This window comes from Mustela nigripes, chromosome 2 (assembly GCF_022355385.1).
Source record: "Mustela nigripes isolate SB6536 chromosome 2, MUSNIG.SB6536, whole genome shotgun sequence".
Taxonomy (NCBI): Eukaryota; Metazoa; Chordata; class Mammalia; order Carnivora; family Mustelidae; genus Mustela; species Mustela nigripes.
The window spans coordinates 13,360,535-13,385,673 of NC_081558.1; the positions used below are offsets into that span (position 1 = coordinate 13,360,535).

The 25,139-nt window shown below is 53.7% G+C and overlaps 2 protein-coding genes across 7 annotated transcripts in view; one reads left to right on the forward strand and one right to left on the reverse strand.

Moving 5' to 3' along the window:
* The first annotated feature begins 1,113 nt into the window (after window positions 1–1,113).
* Window positions 1,114–5,175, forward strand: GTPBP3 (GTP binding protein 3, mitochondrial). 4 transcript variants are annotated; one of them, XM_059389366.1, is made up of 9 exons: window positions 1,114–1,600; window positions 2,115–2,368; window positions 2,485–2,571; window positions 2,665–2,863; window positions 3,046–3,118; window positions 3,203–3,319; window positions 3,494–3,659; window positions 3,983–4,261; window positions 4,466–5,175. In XM_059389366.1, exons 1-9 carry the CDS (start codon window positions 1,382–1,384, stop codon window positions 4,689–4,691), a joined length of 1,620 nt encoding a protein of 539 aa, XP_059245349.1. In that variant the 5' UTR covers window positions 1,114–1,381; the 3' UTR covers window positions 4,692–5,175. The 4 variants fall into 4 exon arrangements, with proteins under 4 accessions (XP_059245349.1, XP_059245347.1, XP_059245348.1 ...); XM_059389364.1 differs by having other exon boundaries at window positions 1,118–1,600; window positions 3,203–3,346; XM_059389365.1 differs by having other exon boundaries at window positions 1,118–1,600; window positions 2,485–2,546; window positions 2,661–2,863; window positions 3,203–3,346.
* A 4,606-nt stretch (window positions 5,176–9,781) lies between these two features.
* The window catches only part of PLVAP (plasmalemma vesicle associated protein), a 16,251-nt gene continuing 893 nt past the window's right edge, over window positions 9,782–25,139 (reverse strand). Inside the window, exons 2-6 of one of the 3 annotated variants that reach the window (XM_059389370.1) lie at window positions 18,538–18,634; window positions 17,733–18,418; window positions 16,072–16,129; window positions 15,843–15,921; window positions 9,782–10,563 (exon numbers count right to left, since the gene is read on the reverse strand). In XM_059389370.1, coding sequence (XP_059245353.1) covers window positions 10,557–10,563; window positions 15,843–15,921; window positions 16,072–16,129; window positions 17,733–18,418; window positions 18,538–18,634 — 927 coding nt within the window. In that variant the 3' untranslated portion in view covers window positions 9,782–10,556. Of the gene's footprint in view, window positions 10,564–15,842; window positions 15,922–16,071; window positions 16,130–17,732; window positions 18,470–18,537; window positions 18,635–25,139 lie in introns of all 3 variants that reach the window. The other 2 variants (XM_059389368.1, XM_059389369.1) reach the window with 2 other exon arrangements.

Genomic DNA, 25,139 nt, shown 5'->3' on the forward strand with positions numbered 1-25,139 from the left:
ATTCTGGGTCTCGTCCCCGCCCGTCCTGGGACTGGATTCTCCGCCTTCCAGCCTTAGTTTTCTCCATCTACAAAGGCGCGGCTTGGAATCTTGCGTTGGGCGTGATTTGACTAGGGCAGGACGTGGGAGGGGGCGGGCCTGGTTGGGGGAGATTCCAGGTAGCAATAACTTCACAGCTAGAATACAAATTAATAAATAAAGCACGTCCTGCCTCAGGGCCTTAGCATGTGCACTCCTCACGCCCTCTCCGTCCAGTTAACCGCTGCTCCCCTCAGGATGTAACCTCCTCAGAGAGGACCCCATAGGGCTTCCAAGTTTAGCAAATAAAAGTACAGCCCTCCCACTGTATGAATGAATTTCAGACAAACGAATACACTTTTAGGATGTCCCAAGTATTACATGGGGCATAGTTACACCAAAACCTTATTTACTGTGTATCCGAAATTCACATTTAACTGGGCGTTCTGTATTTTATCTGCACCCAGACCCCTGACCGTCCCGAGTAGCCTTTTCTGTTAGACTGAGAGCCCAGAGAGGCCAGGGGCCCCTTCTGGTTCTTAGCGCACACAGTAGGCACCTGATGTATACTTATGACAGATGGAACAATTCGGAGAAGGCGAGTTTCCGCGTCTGTCACTCTCTGACAAATGAAAAAGTTGAGCGGGTCGAGGCAGGGATTAGAACTCCAGCGGGTCCGACAGATTCTTCCCCAAGCGCAAGTGCGTCGCCCGCCCGCTCTGTCCAAGAACCAGAGAATTGTCCGTGCGAAAGCGCCCGCGGAGACCCCGCCCAGCCAGTGTCTGGAATTCCACCATCAGCGCTTTATTCCGCTATTCTGCGCTGTCCTGGGTTAACCTGAAAGAAATCCCTGAGACTCCCCTTTCTGGCTTTCGGGGAGCCAGAGAGAGACCGGACACTCAGCTCTGCAGGAGCAGGCCGGGGCCAGGAAAGGCCAGAGGGCAGAGAGGGCTGTGCTGGGGATTCCAGAAAGGTGTCCTGTCGGAGGGGACCTTGGAGCTAGGTCCTGAGGATGAGTTTGTCAAATGAAGAAGAGTATCCGGGGGGGGGGGGGGGGGGGAGGGGAAGGCGGGGGGGGGGCCGAGAAACAGGGAGAGTTCTGGGAACACAGGTAGGAATCTTCCCAGAAATTTGAACAAGATTTTACTAGGGCCAGGGCGTGGGTGTCCCGGAACTCATCCTTCGCTCCTGAGATGCTCTTGCTTCGCCTAAAGCTACGAAGTGGCCAGATGGAAAATACCGGGCTGGAACCCTCAACTTGGTGTAATTCCCACGGCCCTGGACCAAGCCCGGTTCTTCCTCCCACCCCTCATTTCCGGTGTCTGGGATACCCGCGGTTCTAGGATCCTAAAAATTCGGTCTAATGTTGCCGGGGGAACGCCATTTCGCTGCACCCCCGCGTCCAGCCCTTTCCCCGCCTCTTTCCCTGCCACTGGCCAATAGAAACGAAGATCTTCAGAGGGTGGGCCGTACGCCTCCTAAGGAGCCCAATGATCATCGAGAGTCGTTAAGCATTCTACCAGTCTCGCCGCGGAGTGGGTGGAGCCTCCTGTCAGGACTAGAAGCCACCCAGGGAGAGCGGGTAGGCGGGTCGCTGGTTGTGAATCCATGTGGCGGGGGTTGTGGACCCTAGTAGCCTGGGCCGCACGTGGGCCTCGCAGGTGGGGCGATACGGGAAACGGGTGTGACAGCGTGGGGTGCTGCTTGGGCTTCAGATCCTCTCCCTGGGATCCGGGTCCCAGTTCCCTGGGGCAGAGCCACCTTTCGCATTTTCCCAAGCCCCAATCCGTTCATTCCTCTGCCGCAGAGCCCACATCTGGGTCATCTGTTGGCCTCAGAGTACCCATTCGGATCACACTTCGACATCAGCGCCCTCACCCTCACAACATATCCACCCCCCTGTCGCAGACCCACATCTGGGTCAACTTCTGTTCCCGGAGATCTCAATCGGGTCACCGTCTGGCTTCAGACGCTCCAATCTGCCCATCCCCCAGCTAAGAACCTCCACCGGGGCCATCTTCCGAACATCGAGCGCCCTATCCACGTGCCCCTCGGCAACAGAGCCTCCCACAGGCACTGATTCTTCCCCTCTCCAGTCCCAGATCCTGGGCGCGCCAGGGCAGCGGCGCCCCGGCCCCTGGTTCCGGGGCCACTATCTTCGCGCTGAGCTCCGGCCAAGGCCGCTGCGGCATCGCGGTGATCCGAACCAGCGGTCCCGCCAGCGGCCACGCCCTCCGGAGCCTCACGGCGCCCCGGGACTTGCCCCCAGCTCGCAGCGCTTGCCTGCGCCTGCTCAGCCACCCCCGTTCCGGGGAGCCGTTGGACCGCGCGCTGGTGCTCTGGTTCCCAGGTGAGGGGTTCCAGATCCCGAACCTACTGTAGCTCTCATGACCCAGTTTCCTCTCCCCCACCCCCCAGGCGTTTTGCCTAGCCGTACTCTCCTCGACTCCCATCTCACCACACTAGGTCCCCAAAGTTTCACGGGGGAGGACTGCGCGGAATTCCACGTGCATGGAGGCCCAGCGGTGGTGAGTGGCGTCCTGCAGGCCCTGGGTGAGTCTGTAGCCTTGGGTTCGAAGTCTGGCTCTGTCAGTGGACCTGGATGGGGGCCAGGGAGCTCAGGACCCAGTACCTTCCCGCAGGCAGTGTGCCAGGGCTGCGGCCGGCTGAGGCTGGTGAGTTCACCAGGCGGGCATTCGCTCACGGGAAGCTGAGCCTGACCGAGGTGGAGGGGCTGGCAGATCTAATTCACGCAGAAACCGAGGCGCAGCGGCGGCAGGCACTGAGGCAGCTGGATGGGGAACTGGGCCACCTCTGCCATGGCTGGGCCAAGACTCTCACTAAGGCAAGCCCCCCTCTTCGCCCATTCCCTGCCTCAGAGACCTTACCTACCCGTTCGGTGCATAGGAGCTTCCTATGCATGCGCCTCCAGTCTGGTCCCTTGGGTCAGGTTCGACCTGGGCCCAGGGGGGGTGGGTTCCTGGGTTACCCCATCACCACCTCCACCCGCCTTCCCCCACCCCCCAGGCTCTGGCTCATGTGGAGGCCTATATCGACTTTGGTGAGGATGACAATCTGGAGGAGGGCGTCCTGGAGCGAGGTGGGTCCTCCTAGGGGTTGGGGACACCTGGCATCATAGCCCTCGGAGGCCCCACTCCTTCCCCTCCCTTTCTTCCATCCACAGCTGACAGCCAAGTACGGGAGCTGGAGCTGGCACTGAGCGCACATCTTCGAGATGCCAGGCGCGGGCAAAGGCTTCGCTCAGGAGCGCACGTAGTGGTCGCAGGACCCCCCAATGCTGGCAAGAGCAGCCTGGTGAACCTACTCAGTGCGTGGGAGGCGGGCGGAGGCGGGGCCTAGTGTCGGGGGCGGGGCCGGGAGGAGTGAGGAGGATGAAAACTTAGCTCAACTGGGAGGCTCCATGGTTTCCACCCCGCTCTCTTCGTGATGATATCCACCCCCAATCCCGTCCCAGGCCGGAAGCCTGTGTCCATAGTATCCCCGGAGCCGGGGACCACCCGCGACGTGCTGGAGATCCCCGTGGACCTGGCCGGATTCCCTGCGCTGCTGAGCGACACCGCGGGGTTGCGTGAGGGCGTGGGGCCGGTGGAGCAGGAGGGCGTGCGGCGCGCCAGGGAGAGGTAGGCTGATAGGGTGGTGGGATGGGGAAACGGCCCTTCCACTTCCATGTCGCCTTGCTGCAATTATTTTGTGTCCCTCCTGAATCAGGAAAGCCTGCTGAGGCCGCTTGAGTGGGGGCTCTGATGTGGGGGGAGGGCCGAGGTTTAAATTCAGCCCCTGTTCCTGCCCCTCCCCTCTTGGTTTGCCCCGCCTCCATGTGCCAAGCCCCACCCATCTTGCCCCACCCCTCCCACGTGCCACGCCCCGCCCCTCTGGTCACCCCCAACCCCCATGCCTTTGCTCGACTCCGGGGTCACTTGGTTGGTTCTCTCTGTTCCCCCAGGCTGGAGCAGGCTGACCTCATTCTGGCGGTGCTGGATGCTTCTGAACTCGCCTCTCCATCCAGCCGCAACTTCCTGGATACCGTTGTCGCCCCCGCAGGCGCTGGGAGCCCCAATGAGAGCAGCCAGCGCCTCCTGTTGGTGCTGAACAAGTTGGACTTACTGCCTCCAGGGGGCCCAGGCCCCAGTCCCAACCTGCCCCCGCACCTGCTGCTGTCTTGCTTGACCGGAGAGGGCTTGGATGATCTCCTGGAGGCACTGAGGAAGGAGCTGGCTGAAGTGTGAGCGGCTCCCCCGCCCCGCCTCTGCCAGTCCCTATCCCTCAGCCTGCCTCAACCCAAGTTCAAGTCAGGGCTGAGCCACTGGCTTGGGCTGCCTACCCGCCCCCCAAGGCTCATTTTCTGGATCTACAAAATGCAAGTGATGATCCCCCTTCAATGGTAGTTGAGAAAGTTGAGAAAGACCGCATCCTTTTTCCCTTCCAGGTGTGGGGACCCGTCCACAGGCCCACCGCTTCTGACGCGTGCAAGGCACCAACATCATCTCCAGGGCTGCCTGGATGCCCTCGGCCACTACAGGCAGACAAAAGACCTAGCCCTGGCTGCTGAGGCACTGCGACTTGCCCGGGGTCACCTGGGCCGCATCACCGGCGGAGGCAGCACCGAGGAGGTCTTGGACATCATCTTTCGGGACTTCTGCGTGGGCAAGTGAGAAGCCCTGAGGCATGTGGGAATAGCTTAGGCCAAGGGAGAATCTCATCTCCAGGAGAAAACTTGACCCCAGAACCATGAACCAAAGTGCTGCCTTGAGAGGTGGTGAGCTCCTTGTTGCTGTCAGTGACTAAGCTACGGCCAGCCGTGCTAGGGGGTTCCAGCCCTGGAGTGGAGCTCAGCGGAGGTCCCTTTGGCTTCCTGTGCTGGGGGAGTAGGAGTGGACGGTTGGGATGGAATGGGAGGGCCTCAGGGATCTTTGTTTTGCGTTTTTTAATTTACTTTGCAAATATTAAAGGAATATAAAAAAAATTCAGGTGATTCAGAAATGCTTAAACATGGAAATCCCCCTCCCCCCATCCCTGGGGGTCACAGTTTGTGTTGGTCCAGAATTCTCTCTGCTCTTTTGTTTATTTGTGGATACACCTGTGAAATATGTTTTGTCTTGTATTTTGTCCATAAAGTGTGTGTTTATTGCTCTGCAAGTTGTCGTTCCCTTTTTTGGTATTCATCTGGAAGCTTTGCCTCTTATGTTTGAAAAGAGACTTGCAAGATCCTGGGCGCCTGTGGCCTCCAAGCTTACGCAGTCCTTCTTTCAGTACCTACCAAGCACCTGCTATGTGCTAGAATCGCACACATCATTTTATTGAGTTTTCATAACAGCACAATTCAGTAAGTATCTTGTTACAGTTTTACAGATGAGGAAACTAAGGCTCAGAGAATTATTTAGTTGCCGGACAACCCCAGCTTTGGGATTTGCACATAGGTTTGTTCAGACTTCCATTCTGAGTTTGCCGTAGGCCTTCTATGCAACAGGCCGAGTGCAGGATGCTGGGGACTCAGAGGGGACCAGTCGTCACAAGTGCTGCCCCTGCCCGTGTTAGAGACCTAGTTCCTGATGGTGAGGTCTAATGGCTGTTGTGTGAGCTTATGATGAAGAGGAGACCTGCCTGCTCAGGGATGTGAGGGCAGGGTGCCTTGCAGAGGTGACATTGGTACTGAGAGCCGAATGGTGAGAAGGAAGCCAAATGGAGGAGGTTGGTGAAAATATCCCAGGCAGAGGGCACTGCATGTGCAAAGGTCCTGAGGTGGGAACATCATGATGTATTCAAGGAATATCGAGGTGGCCCGTGGCCTGTAGGGGTGAAGCAGTGAGTGCAGGGAAGAGAAGAGGGAGATGGGTGGAGGAAGAGAGGGAAGATCTTGATTAATAGGACTTTGATTCTTTTTTTTTTATTTTTTGGATGCTTTCTTTTATTCAGTTTTTTTATGTCAATTCCAGTATAGTTAACATACAATGTTATGTTAGTTTCAGGCGTATAATATAGTGCTTCAACATTTCCATACATTACTCAGCGCTCATCATGACAAGTGCACCCTTTAATCCCCATCACATATTTCACCCCTCCCCCTACCCACCTCCCCTCCAGTAACCAGCCCTTTGTTTTCTGTAGTTAAGTCTGTTTCTTGGGGACGCCTGGGTGCCTCAGTTGGTTAAGCAACTACCTTCCGCTCAGGTCATGATCCCGGGGTCCTGAGATCGAATCCTGCATTGGGCTTCTAGCTCAGCAGGGGGTCTGCTTCTCTCTCTGTCTTCTGCTCCCCTTGCTTGCTCGCTCTCTCTCTGACAAAATCTAAAAAAAAAAAAAAAAAAAAGCCTGTTTCTTGATTTCTCTCTTTCTTTTTTCCTTTGCTCATTTGTTTTGTTTCTTAAATTCCACATATGACTGAAATCATGCAGTATTGGTCTTTCTCTGACTTATTTCACTTAGCCTTATACACTCTAGCTCCATCCATGTCGTTGCAAATGGCAAGGTTTCATTCTTTTTCACGGTCGAATAATATTCCATTGCGTATATATACGCCACATCTTCTTCGTTCATCTGTTGGCGGACACTTGGGCTGCTTCCATGATTTGGCTATTGTACAGCATACTGCTGTGAACGCAGGAGTGCATGTGTCTCTTTGAATTAGTGTTGAAGCCTTGGATTCTGACTCACGGGCGCCTGATATGCTGGTGACCAACCAGCAGAGGGCGCCCTCCTCTAACGAACGAAGGTCCCGGCAGCTTCCATCAAAGCTCCGCCCCCTGTGGACCCTGGGATCCAGGCTTCCACACCCACCCGGCAGCTGGTGAATGGTTAACGTCCCTTGCCACAGGCAAAACAGTCTTTTTTTTTTTTTTTTTTTTTTTTTTTTTTTAAGATTTTACTTATTTGACCGAGAGAGAGAGCACAGGCAGGGGGAGCAACAGAGGTAGAGAGAGAGAGAAGCAGGCCCTCTGCCAAGAAGGGAGCCTGCCTCTGAGGGTCTTGATCCCAAGACGGCAAGATCATGACCCAAGCCAAAGGCAGATGTTTAACGGACTGAGCCACCCAGGCACCCCCAGAAACAATCTTAAATAGAGTCAGAATCCCTTCCAGAATCAGAAAAAGAGTCCTACCTCTCTAATGATCAAAGATACAAGCTCTCGGGTTTTAGGGCACCTGTGAGCAGAGGCTGGGAGGTATCGAGGGCCAACAAAAGGTATGAAGAGAATGTTCAGGAGGCATCTAGAATACCACCCCTCGAGCCTGCGTCTTCAAGGACCTCATTGCAATAAATCACTACCGATCTGTTTGCTTGTTCAGCAGCTGGGGCTGATGCAGCACGGAGGGCTCCTGGAGGGAAAGGGTCACTCGGTGAGCTGAGCCCATGAACATTGTTATTATATCTATTTTTCAGGAATACAAACAGGCCCAGAGGAGAGACACAATTCCATAGGTTTAGTAGGGCTGGCTGTCCAGTTGTTCTCCACATCAGGAGGATCCAGAGGGCTTTGGGGAGGGGTGAGCAGCGTCTGGGTGGGGAGAGAGACGCTCTTGGGGTAGGATGCCTGGGCCCCAACCGCCTCCCCCAGGCCCTGGCCCACAGCTGGACTGAGGTCCTTGGCTACGTTCCCTTTTTTCCAAGAAGGGTGAGGTGGTTTGTGGGAAGCAGCCATGGGGATTATTTATAGAGGTCACAGGAAATCCCTAAAGAGCCAGAACCTCACCCGGTGGCTAGGCCACAAGGTCAGGGAGGTGGTCTGTAAATTGCTCCCTGACAGATCCCTGCTTGTCCCCAGGGGAGCCACCAACCTGGGGGAGTCAGAGATACATGGTCAGGGATGGAGATGGGGATGCCCCCTGCAGGAGCAAGGACAGTACCTGGGGCAATCAAGAGGGCTGCCTGGAGGAGGGATCTCTGGGGGCGGGCCTTGGAGGAAAAAGAAAAAGCCATTCTAGTCTGAAAGCACACATTAAGGAGAGTTTTTAGCCGGAGATTTAAAGGTCCAAGACAGCTGGACACAAGAGCTGCACTGGAGGTGAGGGCAGCAGGGTGGGGGGTGGCAGCGGGGGGACACAAGAGAGCTGAGGAACTGGACTTTGTTTCCAGGGTAATGGGGAGCCACAGCGGGTATGTGAACCAGAGAGGGACATGGTCAGATCCCATGATGGAAAGGTCTCTCTGGACCAGCAGGGTTGGTCATGGGAGCTAGCTGGAGGGATGATATCCTAGGACACTCTGAAAGGAAGAGACCAACCAAAAGTCAGACCTGTGCCCACGAGTCCAGAAAGTTCAGAATGATTATTTCTCGGATGAGAAAATGGAGACTGAAACCAACTGAGTCAAGATTTGGATTCAGAGAGGTCTGTCTCCTGAACCCAAAACTCAGACATCCTGTGGTTGCTGGGACTGGCCGGTGTCATCCTGCTTTCCAAATCTCCAGTTGCCCAGCCAGTAGGCTGAGGGTCAGGGATGTCCTTGCTTCCTTGGGGCCTGCAGACTGGCCTGTCTGGGCGGCCTGGCCTGGCTGACCCCCTTGCCCTGGCTTGGCGGGGCCCCAGCCGAGTGTTTCCTGCAGCAGGCGTCTCTCACCCGAGTTTCCGTATCCAGGAAATATCGCTCCTTTGTCCCTCCTGACTAGGCTGCTTTAAGCGTGGCGTTGCCAGCCCTGGCTCCTTGTGAGTCATCCCCTCCCTGTCTAGGGTCCCGGGGGATGGGCTGGGAGGGAATCAAGGCTGGGGCTGTGGGGAAGGTGGGGGGGTTGGGGTGGAGACAGCAAATGACAAGCTGAGATTCTAGATAATAATTTTTAGGCCGCTTTTCTACTGATGGGTATTTGCTTTATTTCTTGGAGTTCTTACTTCTCAGGAATAAAATCCCAGAAATGGGGTTGCTGAGTTGAAGGATTTGTGCACTTTTACTTTAATGAAATATCACCAAACTAATTTCCAGAAGGGTTACGATGAGATTTGTGTTTCTACCAGTCCTGTAGGAAAATGCCCTTTCTCTACATCTTCACTAGCAGTAGGTATTATGGCTTTTTAAATTTTTTTTCTTTTTCCTGGTCTAATGGGTTCAGTGGGATTTTCCTGTATTCCTCTAATGCACTTTTTCCTGTTTTCCCCCACAAATTTAGTGATCAGTATGTTGAAGCAGTTCCCAGCTGGACCCTGGTGCCCTTTCTGACATCTCGTCTCACCACAAAACAAAAGAAGACAAAACAAATGCCCTGAGCCTTTAGTGACACTGTTCCTGGAGCCGTTCTGGAGAGGAGGTGTTCCTCTAGTCCATGACAGGCTCATTTGCCTCAGCAACGGTTGGGGGAAATCGTCGCAAACCTTAGGAAGATGAAAGCCACAGATGGACAACCTGTTTTCTAAGAAACTGCCTTTTTTTTTTTTTTTTTTTTTAAGATGTTATTTATTTGTCTGAGAGAGAGAGAGCACAAGCAGGGGGAGCACAGAGGGGTCAGAGGGAGAAGCATGCTCCCCATTGAATAAAAAGCCCGATGCAGGACTCGATCCCAGGACCCTGGGATCACTACCTGGGCCGAAGGTAACCTTTTAACTGAAGGAGCCATCCAGGTGCCCCAAATAGCAGTTATATAAAAAGTGGTTTCAGAGCTTTGAGGGAAGCTGGTGTCTCTGAGGGCTCTGTCCAGGCTGCAGGCTCTTCTGGCCCCGGGGGCATGCTGGGGGCAGGGGGTAGAGTTTTAGCTTGCAAGGTCTTCTCTCCCGCACTGCTAGGACCTGTCTTTTCAAAGCAGAAATCACCACTCCGGAGTCTTTGAAAGGATTCAGTATTTATTTAGTGCCACTAACATTAATACAGGCCACAGGCAGGGCTGGGTAGTGCGGGGAGCGGGACGGGGCTGCCGCCCTCACCGGCTATGCTGGGGTCAGTGGGTGACATTTGCCCTGGGTTTGGGTGTGGTCTGGCAGGGGAGCCTGGAGACTCTCCTGTGGGCGGGGGAGGGGGGGAATGGGGGATGGAGGCTAATGTCTTCCCATTTCCACTTCCCTAGGCCCCAGATGGAGATGAGGAGTCAGAAGACCAGAAGATTGGAGGGCGGCTGTGGCAGGGGCATGGGTTGGGGGATGGGTGGGCTGTTGTGAGCGCCTGGGCCCCTGGGTGCAGGAGGACTGTGACATCGGGCGAGGGCTGGGCAGAAGGTGTGACCGTGTGTGTGCGTGATGTCAGTGCTCTGTATCTGTGGGCGACGTGTTCCCTGCCATCGCCTCATCAGTGTGTGACATTATGGCTATGTCTATGTGACGTCACTGCATCCACAGGGGACACCACTGCAGTGTCTGCGGACGAGGGATTGCGTGGTGCCGGTGTGGGCCTGTGAGAGAGCATCCGAGGGGGTGGTGGGGTGCGGGGAAGGATGAGTGTGGGGTGTAGGCCAAGGGCACCCACTTTGGCGAGTGTGCGGGGAGTTCAGCCGGCCGTGGCCGTGGCCCTGGCTGCTGGTCCACGCCATGGGCGTCTCGTCCACGCCGTGTCCGCAGACTGGCCGGTCGGGGCCACACCTCGGTGCCCAGGGCCTGGAGCTTCCTCAGCCACTAGGACAGGAAGGAGATGGTAAAGGTCAGTGAGACAGACAGAAGGACAAACCTTGCCCGGGCCTGCTTCCTCCCACCCCAGGCCCCGTGTTACCGCCGAGGACTCTTTGGCTCTTTTGGGGGCCTCCTTCCCCTCAGACTCCTCCTTGTTAAACCTCCCTGCGAGGGTGGGCCCGAGATGTGGGCCTCCTCGGTACACAGGTGAAGCGACAGTGGTCAGAGCAGCCACCTGCTGGGCTCCAGACCTTGGCTGCAGCCTGTCCGACTTTTAGCTTTGCTTCCCCAAGCCCCAGAGATCCTGGGAGCTTGCCCCAAAGCCCCTGTCCATACCCCCCACCCCACCCCCAGACAGGGCCTCAGTTTCTCTCCTTTGTCCCCACAGAACGAGCCCCCCCCCCCCCCCCACCCCCCCAGGGCTAGCCCCTTACTCATTCCCAGGAGGGTTTTTCCAAGGAGCCTGCCTCTCTCTCCTCACACAGTCTCCCTGGCTCCCCAGTGCCCTGCAGACAAGCCAGATCCATTCTACGGGGCATGCAAGGCTCCGCCCACTCTGTCCCCACCAGTCCTCCTCACCCGAAACTCAAGTCCTGCCAGAGTCCTCCAAGACTTCAGGAGGCCTCGCTCGCCACCCCCCCCCCCCCCCCCCCCCCCCGCAGGAGCTAGCAGGCGGTCTGGAATGCCCTTCCCCCTCCTTGGCCTCGCAAAGGTTCCCGCGAGGGGTCAGGGGTTGGCTCAGACGCTGTTTCCTGGTGGGGAGGAGGGGGCCTCAGCCAAGCGCTGCTTCCTTTGGCCCCCTCCCTTCCTTCCCCGGCTCTTCCCTGGGGCCAAATGGCCTCACGTTCCTTGGCTGGCTCTGGTCCCCCCTTGCTGGCTCCAGCCTGACCAGGACTCACCCGGCTCCTGCCCTGTCGTATATCCATCCTTCACCCACTCTTGCCTGCCAGACGGCGAGGGAGAGAGTGGTCCCTGGCCATTTCTCAGAGACCAGGCTCCTAAGGCCCCATCATCATCTGCCTGGACCAGCACAGTTGCTCTTGGCCTGGTCTTTGGCTGTGGCCTTCACCGCCCCCAACAGCGACTAGAGGGTGCCTATGGACCCCTGAGTCCAGTCACGTCCTTCCCTGCTCACTGCTGTCCCAAAGCTCCCAAAGTTGTCACCGCAGCCACAGGCCCTGTGTGACCCACACCCCCCCCCCCCCCCCCCCCCCCCCCCCCCACTTCCTACTCACCCCCTCGATTGTTCTGCCCAAGCCACACCACCTCCTCACCAGGCCCAGCCCTGTCTCAGGGCCTTGGCTTGGGCTGTGCTCTCCACCTGGTATGCCCTTCCAGGGACACCCCATCCCCCATGACCCCTCCCTCTAGTTCTCTGCCCCGACCCGACCCGCATACCCCGCATGCAGGACAGAGAAGCCTGCCTGGCCTCCTGTGGAAAATTCTATCCTCACACTGCCTCATCCCAATTCTGCCTCACCCACCAGCAAGGGGCCCTACAACAAGAGCTCAGGCATCTGGTCTACCCTCCGTCTGCCCCGCTGGACCGGGAGCCCCACTAGACCCCTGCCTATTCCTCCTGGTGTCCTCAGCACCCAGCAGCTGCTCCAGACACAAATGGGCTGAATAAAGGAACCAAATCACAATTGTGGTGGCAATGAACTTGAGTGACACTCGCTGTGTGGCCAGCTCAGAGTCAGGGCCGGACTCCCCATCTGCAAACTTCCACACTACAGTTGTTGAAGGAGAGAAGGCTAGGCCAGGACAGAGCACCAGTGGGACACCCTGCCACTGCCCCTGCCCCTGGGTGGGGCCTGTGGGACCTTCTTCCAGAAAGCTGCCCAGCTCTCTAAATGTGAATGCTTTGCCAGAGGGAAAGCCAACCTTGGCTTGATAACGGCCAGGCCTCCGGGATCCTGAGGGTCTTCTCTAGCATACGAAAATCCTCCTGAAACCTCCCTTTTCCTGACCTCACCCAGCTCCCAAGTATATAACCAGCCACCCCTCCCCATCCTGGTACAGCGGCTCTTTCTGCTCAGGGCTCCTGTCCCCCTGGTTTTTGTTTTGTTTTAATTAAAAAAATTTTTTAAATTATGTCTCTATTTATTTTTAAAATTTATTTGATAGACAGAGATTATGAGTAGGCAGAGGGGCAGACAGAGAGAGAGGGGGAAGCAGGCTCCCTGCTGAGCAGAGAGCCCAATGCGGGACAGCCCGATGCAGGACTCAATTCCAGGATGCTGGGATCATGACCCGGGCTGAAGGCAGAGGCTTTAACCCACTGAGCCAGGCGCCCCTGTCCCCCTGTTTTAATAAAACCACCATTTTGCACCAAAGACATCTCAAGAATTCTTTCTTTGGGGCACCTGGATGGATCAGTGGGTTAAAGCCTCTGCCTTTCGGCTCGGGTCATGGTCCCAGGGTCCTGGGATGGAGCCCTGCATCAGGTTCTCTGCCTGGTGGGGAGCCTGCTTTCCCTCTCCCTCATCCTGCCTCTCTACCTACTTGTGATCTCTTCTGTCAAATAAATAAATCTTAAAAAAAAAAAAAAAGAATTATTTCTTGGTTGGTGGCTCCGGACCTCACCCCACCGAAGAACCTCACCTATATTCTTTTTTTTTTTTTTTAAGATTTTATTTATTTATTTGACAGAGAGAGATCACAAGTAGGCAGAGAGGCGGGCAGAGAGAGAGAGGAGGAGGAAGCAGGCTCCCTGCTGAGCAGAGAGCCCGATGCGGGGCTCGATCCCAGGACCCTGGGATCACAACCTGAGCCGGAGGCAGAAGCTTTAACCCACTGAGCCACCCAGGCGCCCCTACCTCACCTATACTCTAAAACCTCCTCACAACTCTTGCCTTATCCAGCCCCCGGGCCCCGAAACCAGTATTTACTTATTTGTCTTTACGTTGCTTGTGTGTGTTTAACTTAAATAAATGGATATCCACAGGACACAGTCTTGTCAGGAAAAAAGGAAATCTAGTGCACTTGCCATCAAGAAAGAATGACTTAGGGGCGCCTGGGTGGCTCAGTGGGTTAAGCTGCTGCCTTCAGCTCAGGTCATGATCTCAGGGTCCTGGGATTGAGTCCCGCATCGGGCTCTCTGCTCAGCAGGGAGCCTGCTTCCTCCTCTCTCTCTGCCTGCCTCTCTGCCTACTTGTGATCTCTGTCTGTCAAATAAATAAATAAAATCTTAAAAAAAAAAAAAAAGAAAGAAAGAAAGAATGACTTAAAAGGGTCCACGGGAAAACCAAGACTTTGTGTTCTGGTCCAGCTGATGGGAGGGTCCTGGGTTGGCCCTGGCTTTGGGATCGCGGCGACAGCTGTAAGTGGGAGCATGTTAGCAGCTCAGAGACTGACTGCATCAAGGTCAGAAGGAGTAAGAGTGGAAAAGGAAGGCCCTCTCCTGATCAGAGGGTGTGGGGGGAGCTGAGTGATTGGTGCTGGACCTCAGCCCTGGCCCCTGACCGGAGGCATGTAAAATTCTGATGATGTGATTCTACAGCCTGTGGTTTGCCTACGCTAGCCCACCCAGGAGCTGGCCTCACTGGGACGCCAAGCCAGAGCCGATGGCCGCTTTCTCAGGGGGAAGGTGAATCAAGACTGGAGCACAGAGGGCCAACGTCCCTTCCTGAGACCTGGCAGAGAGAAGCAGGAGGGGCCCTGCTTTAAGTACTTATTGTTTTCTCTGTGGAGGGACGTCTTTGGGGGTAAACAATGTCAAGAGCTTCCCCTTTCTCCACCTGGGACTGGTCTGGGCTGGGAGCCTGGCTCTGGCCCTGACTCACTGACGCATGACCCCAGGCTGGTCACTTCCCTGGGGCCTCAGTTCCCTCCTCTGAAAAGTGGGGATAAGAATAGAACCTCCTTCCTTGCCATGTTGGCTTTGGGCCAAGATGGAGAGAGGAAAACTGTTTGCTTGGAGCAGGGTCTTCTCTCCATCCTCCTGCTTCCCTCCCCGTGGACTGCCTGAGGCTGAAGGATTTCTCCCAGACGGAGCCATCCAGAACGGAAGGGAAAGTGTTGTGAGGAGGTGAGCTCCCCGTCAGAGGGCGTATGTAAGAGGAGCCATAGAGGAAATGGAGCTGGATGTGGAGGACTACCCCCACCCCGGGATTTGAAGACAACCCTCTGGAAGTCAATTTGTCCCCAGGCTGAGATAGACCAGGCTGACCACAGCCTTGCTGGCAGAGCTATGGGAGAGGCACAGGCTTGGGGTTGGCAGAATTTGACTTAAAATCCCCGGTGTCGCCCGGAGCCCAGGGTCCTAAACTGTGAATGGCAGTGCCCTTCCCAGACTCCTTGTCCAGCGATATGGTACTGCGCGGGGACCGTAGCCACCATCTGGGAGGGAAGAACAGGATGTTCTCGAGGCGGTGGCCTGAGTCACCTTCCCTGTGATGCACAGGCTGTACTCTGGGAGGGGGCATGGGGGGGCAGGGTACAGACACAGAGCCCTGACCTGAGTCTGTGCACATGTGCCTCGATGCGCCTTGCTGCAATACCCAGCCCCTGGCTTTACATGCCTGTGGACAGCACTTCACAGTTAGCGAAGAGTTTCCATGCCCTTGATTTCAGAGACCTCTGTTTTTGTAGCGGTTAGAAAGAGAGGCTCAGAGGGGTCTCTGCACTGCTGCTGCTCCCCCTCCTCCCTTCCTTAGCTCCAGCCAACCCCCATCCCCCAGCCTGGCCTCTGAGCCTTTACCCTGGCTCTTCTCATCATCCAGAGCGCTGTATCTTCTGCCCTTTCCCAGACCAGCTTGGGCCCATCCTCCAGCTCAAAGGCCTCCTCCTCACCGAAGCCCTCTCTTGCCGGCCTGGAGTCCAAGAGCCTGAGTTCGAGTCCCCAGCTCTGCCACTCCCCGGCTGTGTTACCTGGGCCACGGCGCACACCTTCTCTGTGCCTCATTTTCCTCATCTGGAAAGTGGGAGGTGATGACAGTGGCTTGCCCACTGATTAGGGTTGTGAGGGTTCAGGGAGTTAAGCTGGCGAAGTGCTTCCGACTGTGCTGAACTCACAGTAAGCCGCCCGTAACTGTAGGCTCTTGGGCTCTCTTTTCATGGCTCCTTCGCTGTTTCTTTCACCCCTTAATGAGGGAGTTCCATGAATGGGTCTGCATGGGTCTTAGTCATGACTATGTTCCCAGGACCCAGCATAGGGCCTGGTAGACAGCCAGCACTCAATTAAGGACCCAAGTGCGAGATGAGCCTCCTTCCACCCCTAGTTCTCTTCCCAGCCTCCCCGGAAGCCCTGAGACTGAACTATCTCAGTCTGCACAGTGCCTTACCTGGGTGGGGCTACAGCATTGCCTACAGGCCTCTGGGATTCCAGGATCCTTCTCTTGAACTCCTCCAGGACAGCTGGGTCTGTGGCGAGAGGGAGGGGTCAGGTTCAACCAACCGCCCCAACCCTGGGCGAGGGGTGGCGCAGCAGCCCCAATAGCAGGGTTGAGATGGGAGAAGAAGCAGAAAGGACCATCCCCGAATGCCTTCCTGGCCCTGCTTTCTGTCACTCACCGATGGGCTGGCGGTTGGGGACAGGGGCCACAGGTCTGGGCATAGGCATCGGCTGTGACTGTAGGAAGAAAGATGGTGGGAGGTTGGCAGAAGTCGGGACCCCTGAACCAGAATCCCATGGAGCCTCCTGCTCCTTTATGCCCTTGGATGCTTGGGTCAGAGTTCCTTCCAGGGCGGGGAAACAGACCCGGGAGACAGATACCCGTATTAACGGGCGTACGTGCACCCACCTGCCCTTAAGGGACTGGGAACTCTGGAAGCCGGGTTTCCTGAGAGCTTGCTGGAGCTTACCTCGGTCTCCCCTACAATCTTAGTTCCAACCCGACCCCAATTCATGACCCCAACTGAGTGCATCCACCCAACACGGGACCCAGCCCCACTCTAGGCTGAAGCTGACTCACTCTGTAAACTCGCTGCCTTCTCTCCAATGACCCTGAACCTGAAATCCAAAGCCAGCTTTAAACTCAATCACCTAAAATCCAAATCCAACATGAAAACAGCACTTTCTTTAGACTCAAACCCTGACCTAAACCCAATCCCCATGACAAACCTGATCAAAGGTCATAACTTGACATCCAACTCGGACCCCAACCCGTTCCTTAGACCTGGCTGCCATGAAAAAAACACTCCGAGCCTCCTTCCCCTGGCCCAGCCCTGGACGCCACCACGGCCACCCAGAAACACTTTCCCAATACCACACTCACTCCAACTCAACCTTAGACCCTAGACTTTACCTCAAATGGAACCTCAACCCAGCCCCACTCCAAAATGAGCCCCTGTGCAGTTTCTACTCTATACCCAGCCCTGACCCTCAGCCCTCCCCAGGTCCCCTTACCCTAACTCAGGGTCACCCAGTCTTTCATTTCAAATATATTCCGAGGCCAGCCCAATTCAACCCTCAGTCAGCAACCCCAAACCCCAATCAATTTCAACTCCTAACCCATGGTCAGCACCAATCCCAATCCTAATGCCCACGAAATCCTAAATCCACCCTTGGTCCCAAACCTCTAATCATCTCTAGCCCCACCAGTCACCTTTGCTCAGCTGAGCTTCAACTCCAACTTTGGGGGCTCCACTCAACCGAACAGAAGCCATTGAGATCCTGCACCCAATGTTAAACTCACTGGTCGCCCTGCACGTGACCCCTGGCCTGACTTTCAACCTTTCCCCACAATCCAAACTCAGCACAACCCCAATTCTAAGACTCACGTGATCTTCAATGAAACCCTAACTTTCATTCAAACCAACCCTAAACACGGTGGTCACTAAGAACTCACCTTCACCTAAACACAAGCCCTGCTTCGCATCACGCCTTCCTCTAGACCAGCCTTACTTTTCAGTCTCACTGCCAACCCCCACTTCATGGCTCCTGATCTGTCAACTCAGACACTTCCCCACCCCGACACCAACCCTCCATGAATCCCCCTTACCAATGAACCAATCTGGAGGCCCACCAGGCACCCTAAACTCAATCCCAACCCTTAATCCTTTCTCCATGTTCTTCCAAACTCAACCCCAATCCTGTGTCATTGACACTCTCAAGTGCGGTAAGTAACCAGACCTAGACTGCAAAGCTCACCTCAACGCCCTAAGACATCACCACCAACACAACCCCCAGACCTGACCCCAGTGCAACCTGAGTCCGGTGCCCTCTAGCCCACCTTGGCCTTGATGCAGGTGTCCAGGGTGGAGCTGCTGACGGCCAGCTGCATTTTGAGCTGCTCTGCCTCCTGCCTCTTCTCCTCCAGCAACTTGGCCATGTTGTCCCGCTCCTTCCGTAGTGCCACCTTCTCCTCCAGGGCGAGCTGTGTCTGCCGGGCACATTCGGCCTGGAGCTTGGCCTCCCGGGCCTGGGCCTCCTTCTGCACCTTCTCCTTGGCCTCCTGACTGGCCCGCAGGGCCTCCTCGACCTCCAACTTCTGGCGCTGGATGTCCAAGTTCTCGCGGGCCACACGCTCTATGCCAGCCCGCAGGCTCCGGGCCAGCTCCTCCACCTTGGTGCTCATGAGGGCGGGCATTTGGTCGCAGCTTCTCCGGGCGGAGGCTATTTCTGAGCCAAGGGGATGGTACAGGTTATAGCCCATCGAGTCCAGGGTACGGGGGATAATGGAGTCCCTCCAGAGGTTACGCAGCTCCATCTCAAACTTGTCCTTGTCCAGTGGGAGGCAGAGGGCCTGCACCTTCTGCAGGCGGTCCTCAGCCAGCTGTCGCTCCTGCTGCTGCTGCTTCTGGATCTTGCCACACTCAGCCAGCTTCTCCTCCACCACTCCCTTGCTCATCATCAGACCCTGCTTGTCTTTGGTGCATACTTCCTTCTCCTTGGCCAACTCTACCTCCAGCGTCTTGGCTTTATGGTTCAGCATGAAGAACAAAGCTATAGAGACATGACAAGACATCTCTGAAAGGGTGGGGGTTGCCAGGAGACTTAGCACACTGGCGCCCTACTACCCAGACCAGATCACTCACCATTGCAGCTCTTGTTGGTCTCCTTAAGTTGCTCTTGGCATTGCTTCTCACTCAAGATGATGGCCGCCATGTATGGTTGGTTGCTCACGTAGGTCATCTAATGGGAGGGGACATAAGACAGAGCTCACCGTCCAGCACCCGTGGGTCCCCCTTGCTCCTGGTTTGCCCAGACCCTCTGGGCTGGGGCCCCAGATCCCACACACGGTTGGCCTGGGTTGGTCCAGTTTACAAGGGCATGACTCCTATATAGGGGATGCTGGTTGGATCTTTTTTTTTTTCTTTTAAAGATTTTATTTATTTATTTGACACAGAGAGATCACAAGTAGGCAGAGAGGCAAGCAGAGAGAGAGAGGAAAAAGCAGGCTTCCTGCCGAGCAGAGAGCCTGATGTGGGACTCGATCCCAGGACCCTGAGATCATGACCTGAGCTGAAGACAGAGGCCTAACCCACCCTGCTGGTTGGATCTTTAAAAGTTGTTACAGTTAATACTATATGCTAATAATACTTCTTATTTATTTTTTTTAATTTTTAAAGATGTTATTTATTTATTTATTTATTTGACAGAGAGAGAGAGAGAGCCCAAGCAGGGGGAAGGACAGAGGGAGAGGGAGAAGCAGCTCTCTGTTGAGCAGGGAAACAGATGCGGGGGTCAATCCCAAGACCCTGGGATCATGACCTGAACTGAAGGCAGATGTGTAACCAACTGAGCTATCCAGGTGCCCCTGGTCAACTTCTTTTTGACAAGGATGCTGTTAGGAATTGAATTGTATCTCCCCATTCATAAATGGAAGTCCTAACCCCTGGTACCTCAGAATATGACTGTATTTGGAGATAGCATATTTAACGGTGTGATTAAGTTAACATAAAGTCATTAGGGTGGGCCCTTATCCAATATGACCGGTGTCCTTATAGGAGGACATTTGGACACCCAGAAATCCACAGAGGGAAGATGACATAAAGACACAGTGAGAAGGTGGCCATCTGTAAGGCAAGGAGTGGGCCCTGCTCCTGTAATCAATTCTTCCCTCCTAACCCTCCAAAGAAATTCACATCTTGACCTCGTTTATGTGCGAAAATAAATTTCCATTGTTTAAGTCACCCAATTTGTGGTACTTTGTTAGTAAGGCAGCCCTAGAAAATTAACAGAGGTTGCAAAATCACTCCATGGGGAAAATAAAGAGTCTTTTCAACAAATAGTGCTGGCATAGCTAGATCGCCACATGTTAAGGAATGAATTTGAACCCCTACCTCACACCATATACAAAAAATTTACTCAAAGTAGCTCAATGACCCCAATATAAGAACTAAAACTGTAGAACTCTTTTTTAAAAAAGATTTTATTTATTTATTTGACACACAGAGAAAGATCACAAGTAGGCAGAGAGGCAGGCAGAGAGAGAGAGGAAGAAGGCTCCTTGCTGAGCAGAGAGTCCGACGAGAGGCTCAATCCCAGGACCCTGAGATCATGTGGGGCTCGATCCCAGGACCTTGAAATCATGACCTGAGCTGAAGGCAGAGACTTTAACCCACTGAGCCACCCAGGCGCCCCTATAGAACTCTTTAGAAGAAAACAGAGGTGTTAACTCTGCATGACTTTGGATTTGGCAATGGTACCTTTCTTTCTCTCTTTAAGATTTTATTCATTTATTTGGTAGAGAGAGAGCACAGAGCAGTGGGAAGGGGCAGAGGGAGAGGGAGAGGGAGAAGCAGACTCCCTGCTGAGCAATTGCTCCCCCCTCCCCCGGCAATGGTTTCTTAGATGTGACACCAGAAGCACAAACAAGGAGAAAAACAGATAAATTGGACTTCATCAAAATTAAAGATTTCTGGGCTTTAAAGGATTCTATCAAGGGAAAAGACTATGGAATCACTATATCATATAGCTGAAACTGACATAACATTATGTGTCAACTCTACAGGGAGAAGACAACCCAAAGATGGGAGAAAATATTTGCAAAGAATGTATTTGATGATAGGACTAGTATCCGGAATATATAAAAGTAAATTCTTATGGATCAATATAGAGAGATAACTTGGGGCGCCTGGGTGGCTCAGTTGGTTAAGTGGCTGCCTTCAGCTCAGGTCATGATCCCAGCGTCCTGGGATCGAGTCCCACTCAGCAGGGAGCCTGCTTCTCCCTCTGCCTCTGCCTGCCACTCTGTCTGCCTGTGCTCACTCTCTCTGACAAATAAATAAATAAAATCTTTAAAAAAACACACAAACTTTCACATACATGTTTATAGCAATCACTGAGGGATGGGAACAATCCAAGGGTCCATCAATGGGTGAATGAACAAAATGAGGTCCATCCACAGAATGGAATATTACTCAGCCATAAAAAGGAACAAAACCGTGAAACATGCTACAATGTGGGCGAACCTTCAAAACGTCATTTAGAAACAAGATGGGATCAGGAGGGGGACAAACCGTAAGAGACTCTTAATCTCACAAAACAAACTGAGGGTTGCTAGAGGGAGGCCGTAGGAAGAGGGTGGTGGGGTGATGGACATTGGGGAAGGTATGTGCTATGGTGAGTGCTGTGAAGTATGTAAGCCTGTCAGTTCACAGACCTGTACCCCTGGGGCTAATAATACATTATATGTTAAGATAAATAAAAAATTAAAAACCAAACCAAACCAAACAAAAAACATCATTTAGTATGACTCCTGTTGTAGGATCCCATTTATACGAAACGTCCAGAACAGGCAAATTCATAAAGACAGAAAGCAGTGGTTGCCAGGAGCTGGGGGAGGGGGAGGCTGGGGAGTGACTGCTCATGGGGATGGGGTTTCTTTTCCAGAGTGATGGAATGTTCTAAAATCAATTGTGAATCACTCTGTGAAGGTGCTCAAAATTGTTGAACTATACACTTTTAATTAGGTGAGCTGTAGAGCATATGAATTATATTTCCATAAAGCTGTTTTTCCTTTAAAGATTTTATTTATCTATTTGACAGAGAGAGTGAGTGAGATAGAGAATATGAGTTGGGGGAGGAACAGAGGTAGAGGGAGACGCAGACTCTCCACTGAGCAGGAACCCGACTTGGGGCTGGACCCCAGGATCCTGGGATCATGAGCCGAGCCAAAGGCAGACGCTTAACCTGGTGAGCCACCCAGGTACCCTTGTGTCTTCCCTGGGCTTGACTGACTGAGCCACTCAGGTGTCCCTCAATAAAGCTGTTGTTTTTTTTTTAAGATTTTATTTATCCATTTGACAGACAGAGACAAGTAGGCAGAGAGGCAGAGAGAGAGAGAGAGGGGGAAGCAGGCTCCCTGCTGAGCAGAGAGCCCGATGTGGGGGTCGATCCCAGGACCCTGAGATCATGACCTGAGCCGAAGGCAGAGGCTTAACCCACTGAGCCACCCAGGTGCCCCAATAAAGCTGTTTTTAAAGGAAGTTCTTACAATGCTGCAAGGTGTGCTTTCCAAGCTTTGGAACAGAACCCTCTGCAGTGGGCACCTGGGTGGCTCAATCAGGTAAGTGTTTGCCTTAGGCTCAGGTCATGATCCCAGGGTCCTGGGATCGCGCGCGTCCCACATCAGGATTCTTGTTCAGCTGGGAGCCTGCTTTTCCCTCTGTCTGCCGCTCCCCCTGGTTGTGCTCTCTCTCTCTGTCAAATTAATTAATTCATTAATTAATATCTTTTTTAAAAAAGATTTTACTTATTTGACAGACAGAGATCACAACTAGGCAGAGAGGCAGGCAGAGAGAGAGGAGGAAGCAGGCTTCCTGCTGAGCAGAGAGCCGAGGAAGGGCTGGATCCCATGATCCCGGGATCATTACCTAAGCCAAAGGCAGAGGCTTTAACCCACTGAGCCACCCAGGAGCCCCCATTAATTAATATCTTAAAAACAAAAGCAGAAACCTTCTGCAGAAATATAACAGGTAAAGCAGTGCAGAATGTGGAGGGTTTGTCTTCCTGTCATTCCTTGTCATTCCTTTGGAAGCGGGTTGTGTGCTAATGCCCTGGGCTCAGGGGGAAGGCAGGAATTGCTCTGGACGTTCTAGTGACTTTTGCTTTAAAAAAGCCACCGAGGGGGCGCCTGGGTGGCTCAGTGGGTTAAGCCGCTGCCTTAGGCTCAGGTCATGATCTCAGGGTCCTGGGATCGAGTCCCGCATCGGGCTCTCTGCTCAGCGGGGAGCCTGCTTCCCTCTCTCTCTCTCTTTGCCTGCCTCTCCATCTACTTGTGATTTCTCTCTGTCAAATAAATAAATAAAATTAAAAAAAAATTAAAAAAAAAATAAATAAAAAATAAAAAAGCCACCGAAGAAGAAGATCTGGAGGTTTCGATAACATGCGCCGGATCCAAAAATGAAATGAGAAAGAGGCTTTCTTCCTGGTGGAGGAAGCGAAAAGAGGAGGTCTCTGGGTGCTCCTTCTGGACCCCAAGTGCCAAGTGAGGGTCCCAGCAGCTTGACCCAGGCAGGGTGGAGCAGACCCTAAAAATAGCACTGAGTTAGAGTCACCTGGGTGGCTCCATCATTAAGCATCTGCCTTTGAATTGGGTCATGATCCTAGGGTCCTGGGATCAAGCCCCACATGGGGCTGCCTGCTCAGCGGGGAGCCTGCTTCTCCCTCTCCCACTCTCTCTGCTGTGTTCCCTCTCTCACTGTATCTCTGTCAAATAAATAAATAAAATCTTTTTTTAAAAAATCACTGAGTTAAATTCTCTTTTCACTTCCAGGATCTCGGGGCCAGAAGTATAGTTGCCCCAGCAGAGAATTAAAGAAAAATCACTTTTCTTAGCATGGCCAGGACTAGGGAATACCAAGATTCACCGGCTACCTTTGGACACTTGGGGCTGCCGTGGCATGGGTAGGGTGGGGAGCATGCACCCTGAAACTAGAGAACCTCCAGTGGCCTTGAAGAAAATCCCAAGAGGTTCCAGCCCAGAGAAATTTGTCAACACGAGGGAGAAAAAAAAACCCCAAAAACCAAAAAACAAACAAACTGTGATTTTCAAATGCTGTATTTGTAAAGATGCAGATTCTTGGGTTTCTAAAATTCTACGATGGGAGGAGTTTAGGGTCCTGGGATGTGTGTGAGTATCTAAAACTTTATGATCTTAGAATTCCTGATAGCCCCTGGACCAGACCACTGTGTGTCTCCTGGAAGATGGAAATGGGCCAAGTCCTGGGGAACTGGGAAGTCTGAGGGGGCACGTCCTGGCCTGGAAGCTGGTTCAAAGGGAAACACAGCCCTGTTCTGGGATCCAAGGGGGGACCTGACTTATTCTGGGGACCTGAGGGGGACCCACCTTGCTCTGGGATCTGAGACAGGGAGACATTGACCTTCTCAGGGCAGGTGTGAGGGGGGCCGAGCACGTCTTTCCTGGACGGTAGGGAGGGCTGGGTGGTCTGAGGCCCCAGCAGAGGCCTTTTCTTCCTTCCATTCTCCCCCTACCCCCCACCTCAGCCAGCATGTGGGGGGAAACTGAGGCTGCCTCCATCCAGCCTTCCCCTCTGGCCCTCGCATCGCTCACCCCATTCTGCTGAGACCCAAGGTATGCAGCCCCAGCCTCAAGGTCTCCCAGAGAAAGCACATGTGTGAGAAAGCGGGAGATTGTCTTGCCAGGGGCATAGGACATGAGCTGAGGGAGCAAGAAGGTGGCAGTCTCCTCTAGATGCTCGGGAGTGCCACCAGGACCCTTCCCTGGGGCCGCCCGCCTCTGCCCTGCCCCCAGCCCCCAAGCTGCCTTCCCCAACTCAGGCTTTCACTTCCCCCTCCTCAAAAGGGTTTGGAACTTCTCCTTACCTCAAGGGACTCAATGATGAGATACTTCTAAAGTGGACCCCCAGCACAAGGCAAATGGAAACTGTTCATACTTCTTCCTCAGTAAGCACCGAAAGTGCTGGGTTTTTGTTTAGCTAGTTCTCTCTTGCTGGTATGTGCGGGCACATTCTGAATGCTTTAAGTGTAGGAGGTCATGGGCCCAGGGCTGCTGCCAATCCACAGCCAGGATGCCCAGTGAAACTTAAGTTCCAGATAGAGGGGCGCCTGGGAGGCTCAGTGGGTTCCTTCAGCTCAGGTCATGGACTCAGGGTCCTGGGATTGAGACCTGCATTGGGCTCTCTGCTCAGCGGGGAGCCTGCTTCTCCCTCTCTCTCTGCCTGCCTCTCTGCCTACTTGTGATCTCTGTCTGTCAAATAAATAAATAAAATCTTTTTTTAAAAAAGTGCAGCTAGATAGTGAATACAGGGGTGCCTGGGTGGCTCAGCTGGTTAAACGTCTGCCTTCAGCTCAGGTCATGATCTCAGGATCCTGAGATCAAGCCCCACATCTGGCTCCCTGTTCAGAGGGAAGTCTGCTTCTCTCTCTCCCTACTGCTTGTGCTCTCTTTCTATATATATCAAATAAATAAATAAAATCATTAAAAGAAAACAAGATAGTAACTACATTCTTTTTTTTTTTTTAAAGGTTTTATTTATTTATTTGACAGAGAGAGATCACAAGCAGGCAGAGAGGCAGGCAGAGAGAGAGGAGGAAGCAGGCTCCCGGCTGAGCAGAGAGCCCGATGCGGGGCTCGATCCCAGGACCCCGGGACCACGACCTGAGCCGAAGGCAGCGGCTTAACCCACTGAGCCACCCAGGCGCCCCAGTC

Bases quoted from the DNA above. Each gene is read 5' to 3' on its own strand.
- GTPBP3 (XM_059389364.1), top strand. From the start codon at position 1,382: ATGTTGCCGGGGGAACGCCATTTCGCTGCACCCCCGCGTCCAGCCCTT. The intron at 3,347-3,493 runs GTGCGTGGGAGG...ATCCCGTCCCAG, and splicing joins CAGCCTGGTGAACCTACTCA to GCCGGAAGCCTGTGTCCATA. The intron at 3,660-3,982 runs GTAGGCTGATAG...CTGTTCCCCCAG, and splicing joins GTGCGGCGCGCCAGGGAGAG to GCTGGAGCAGGCTGACCTCA.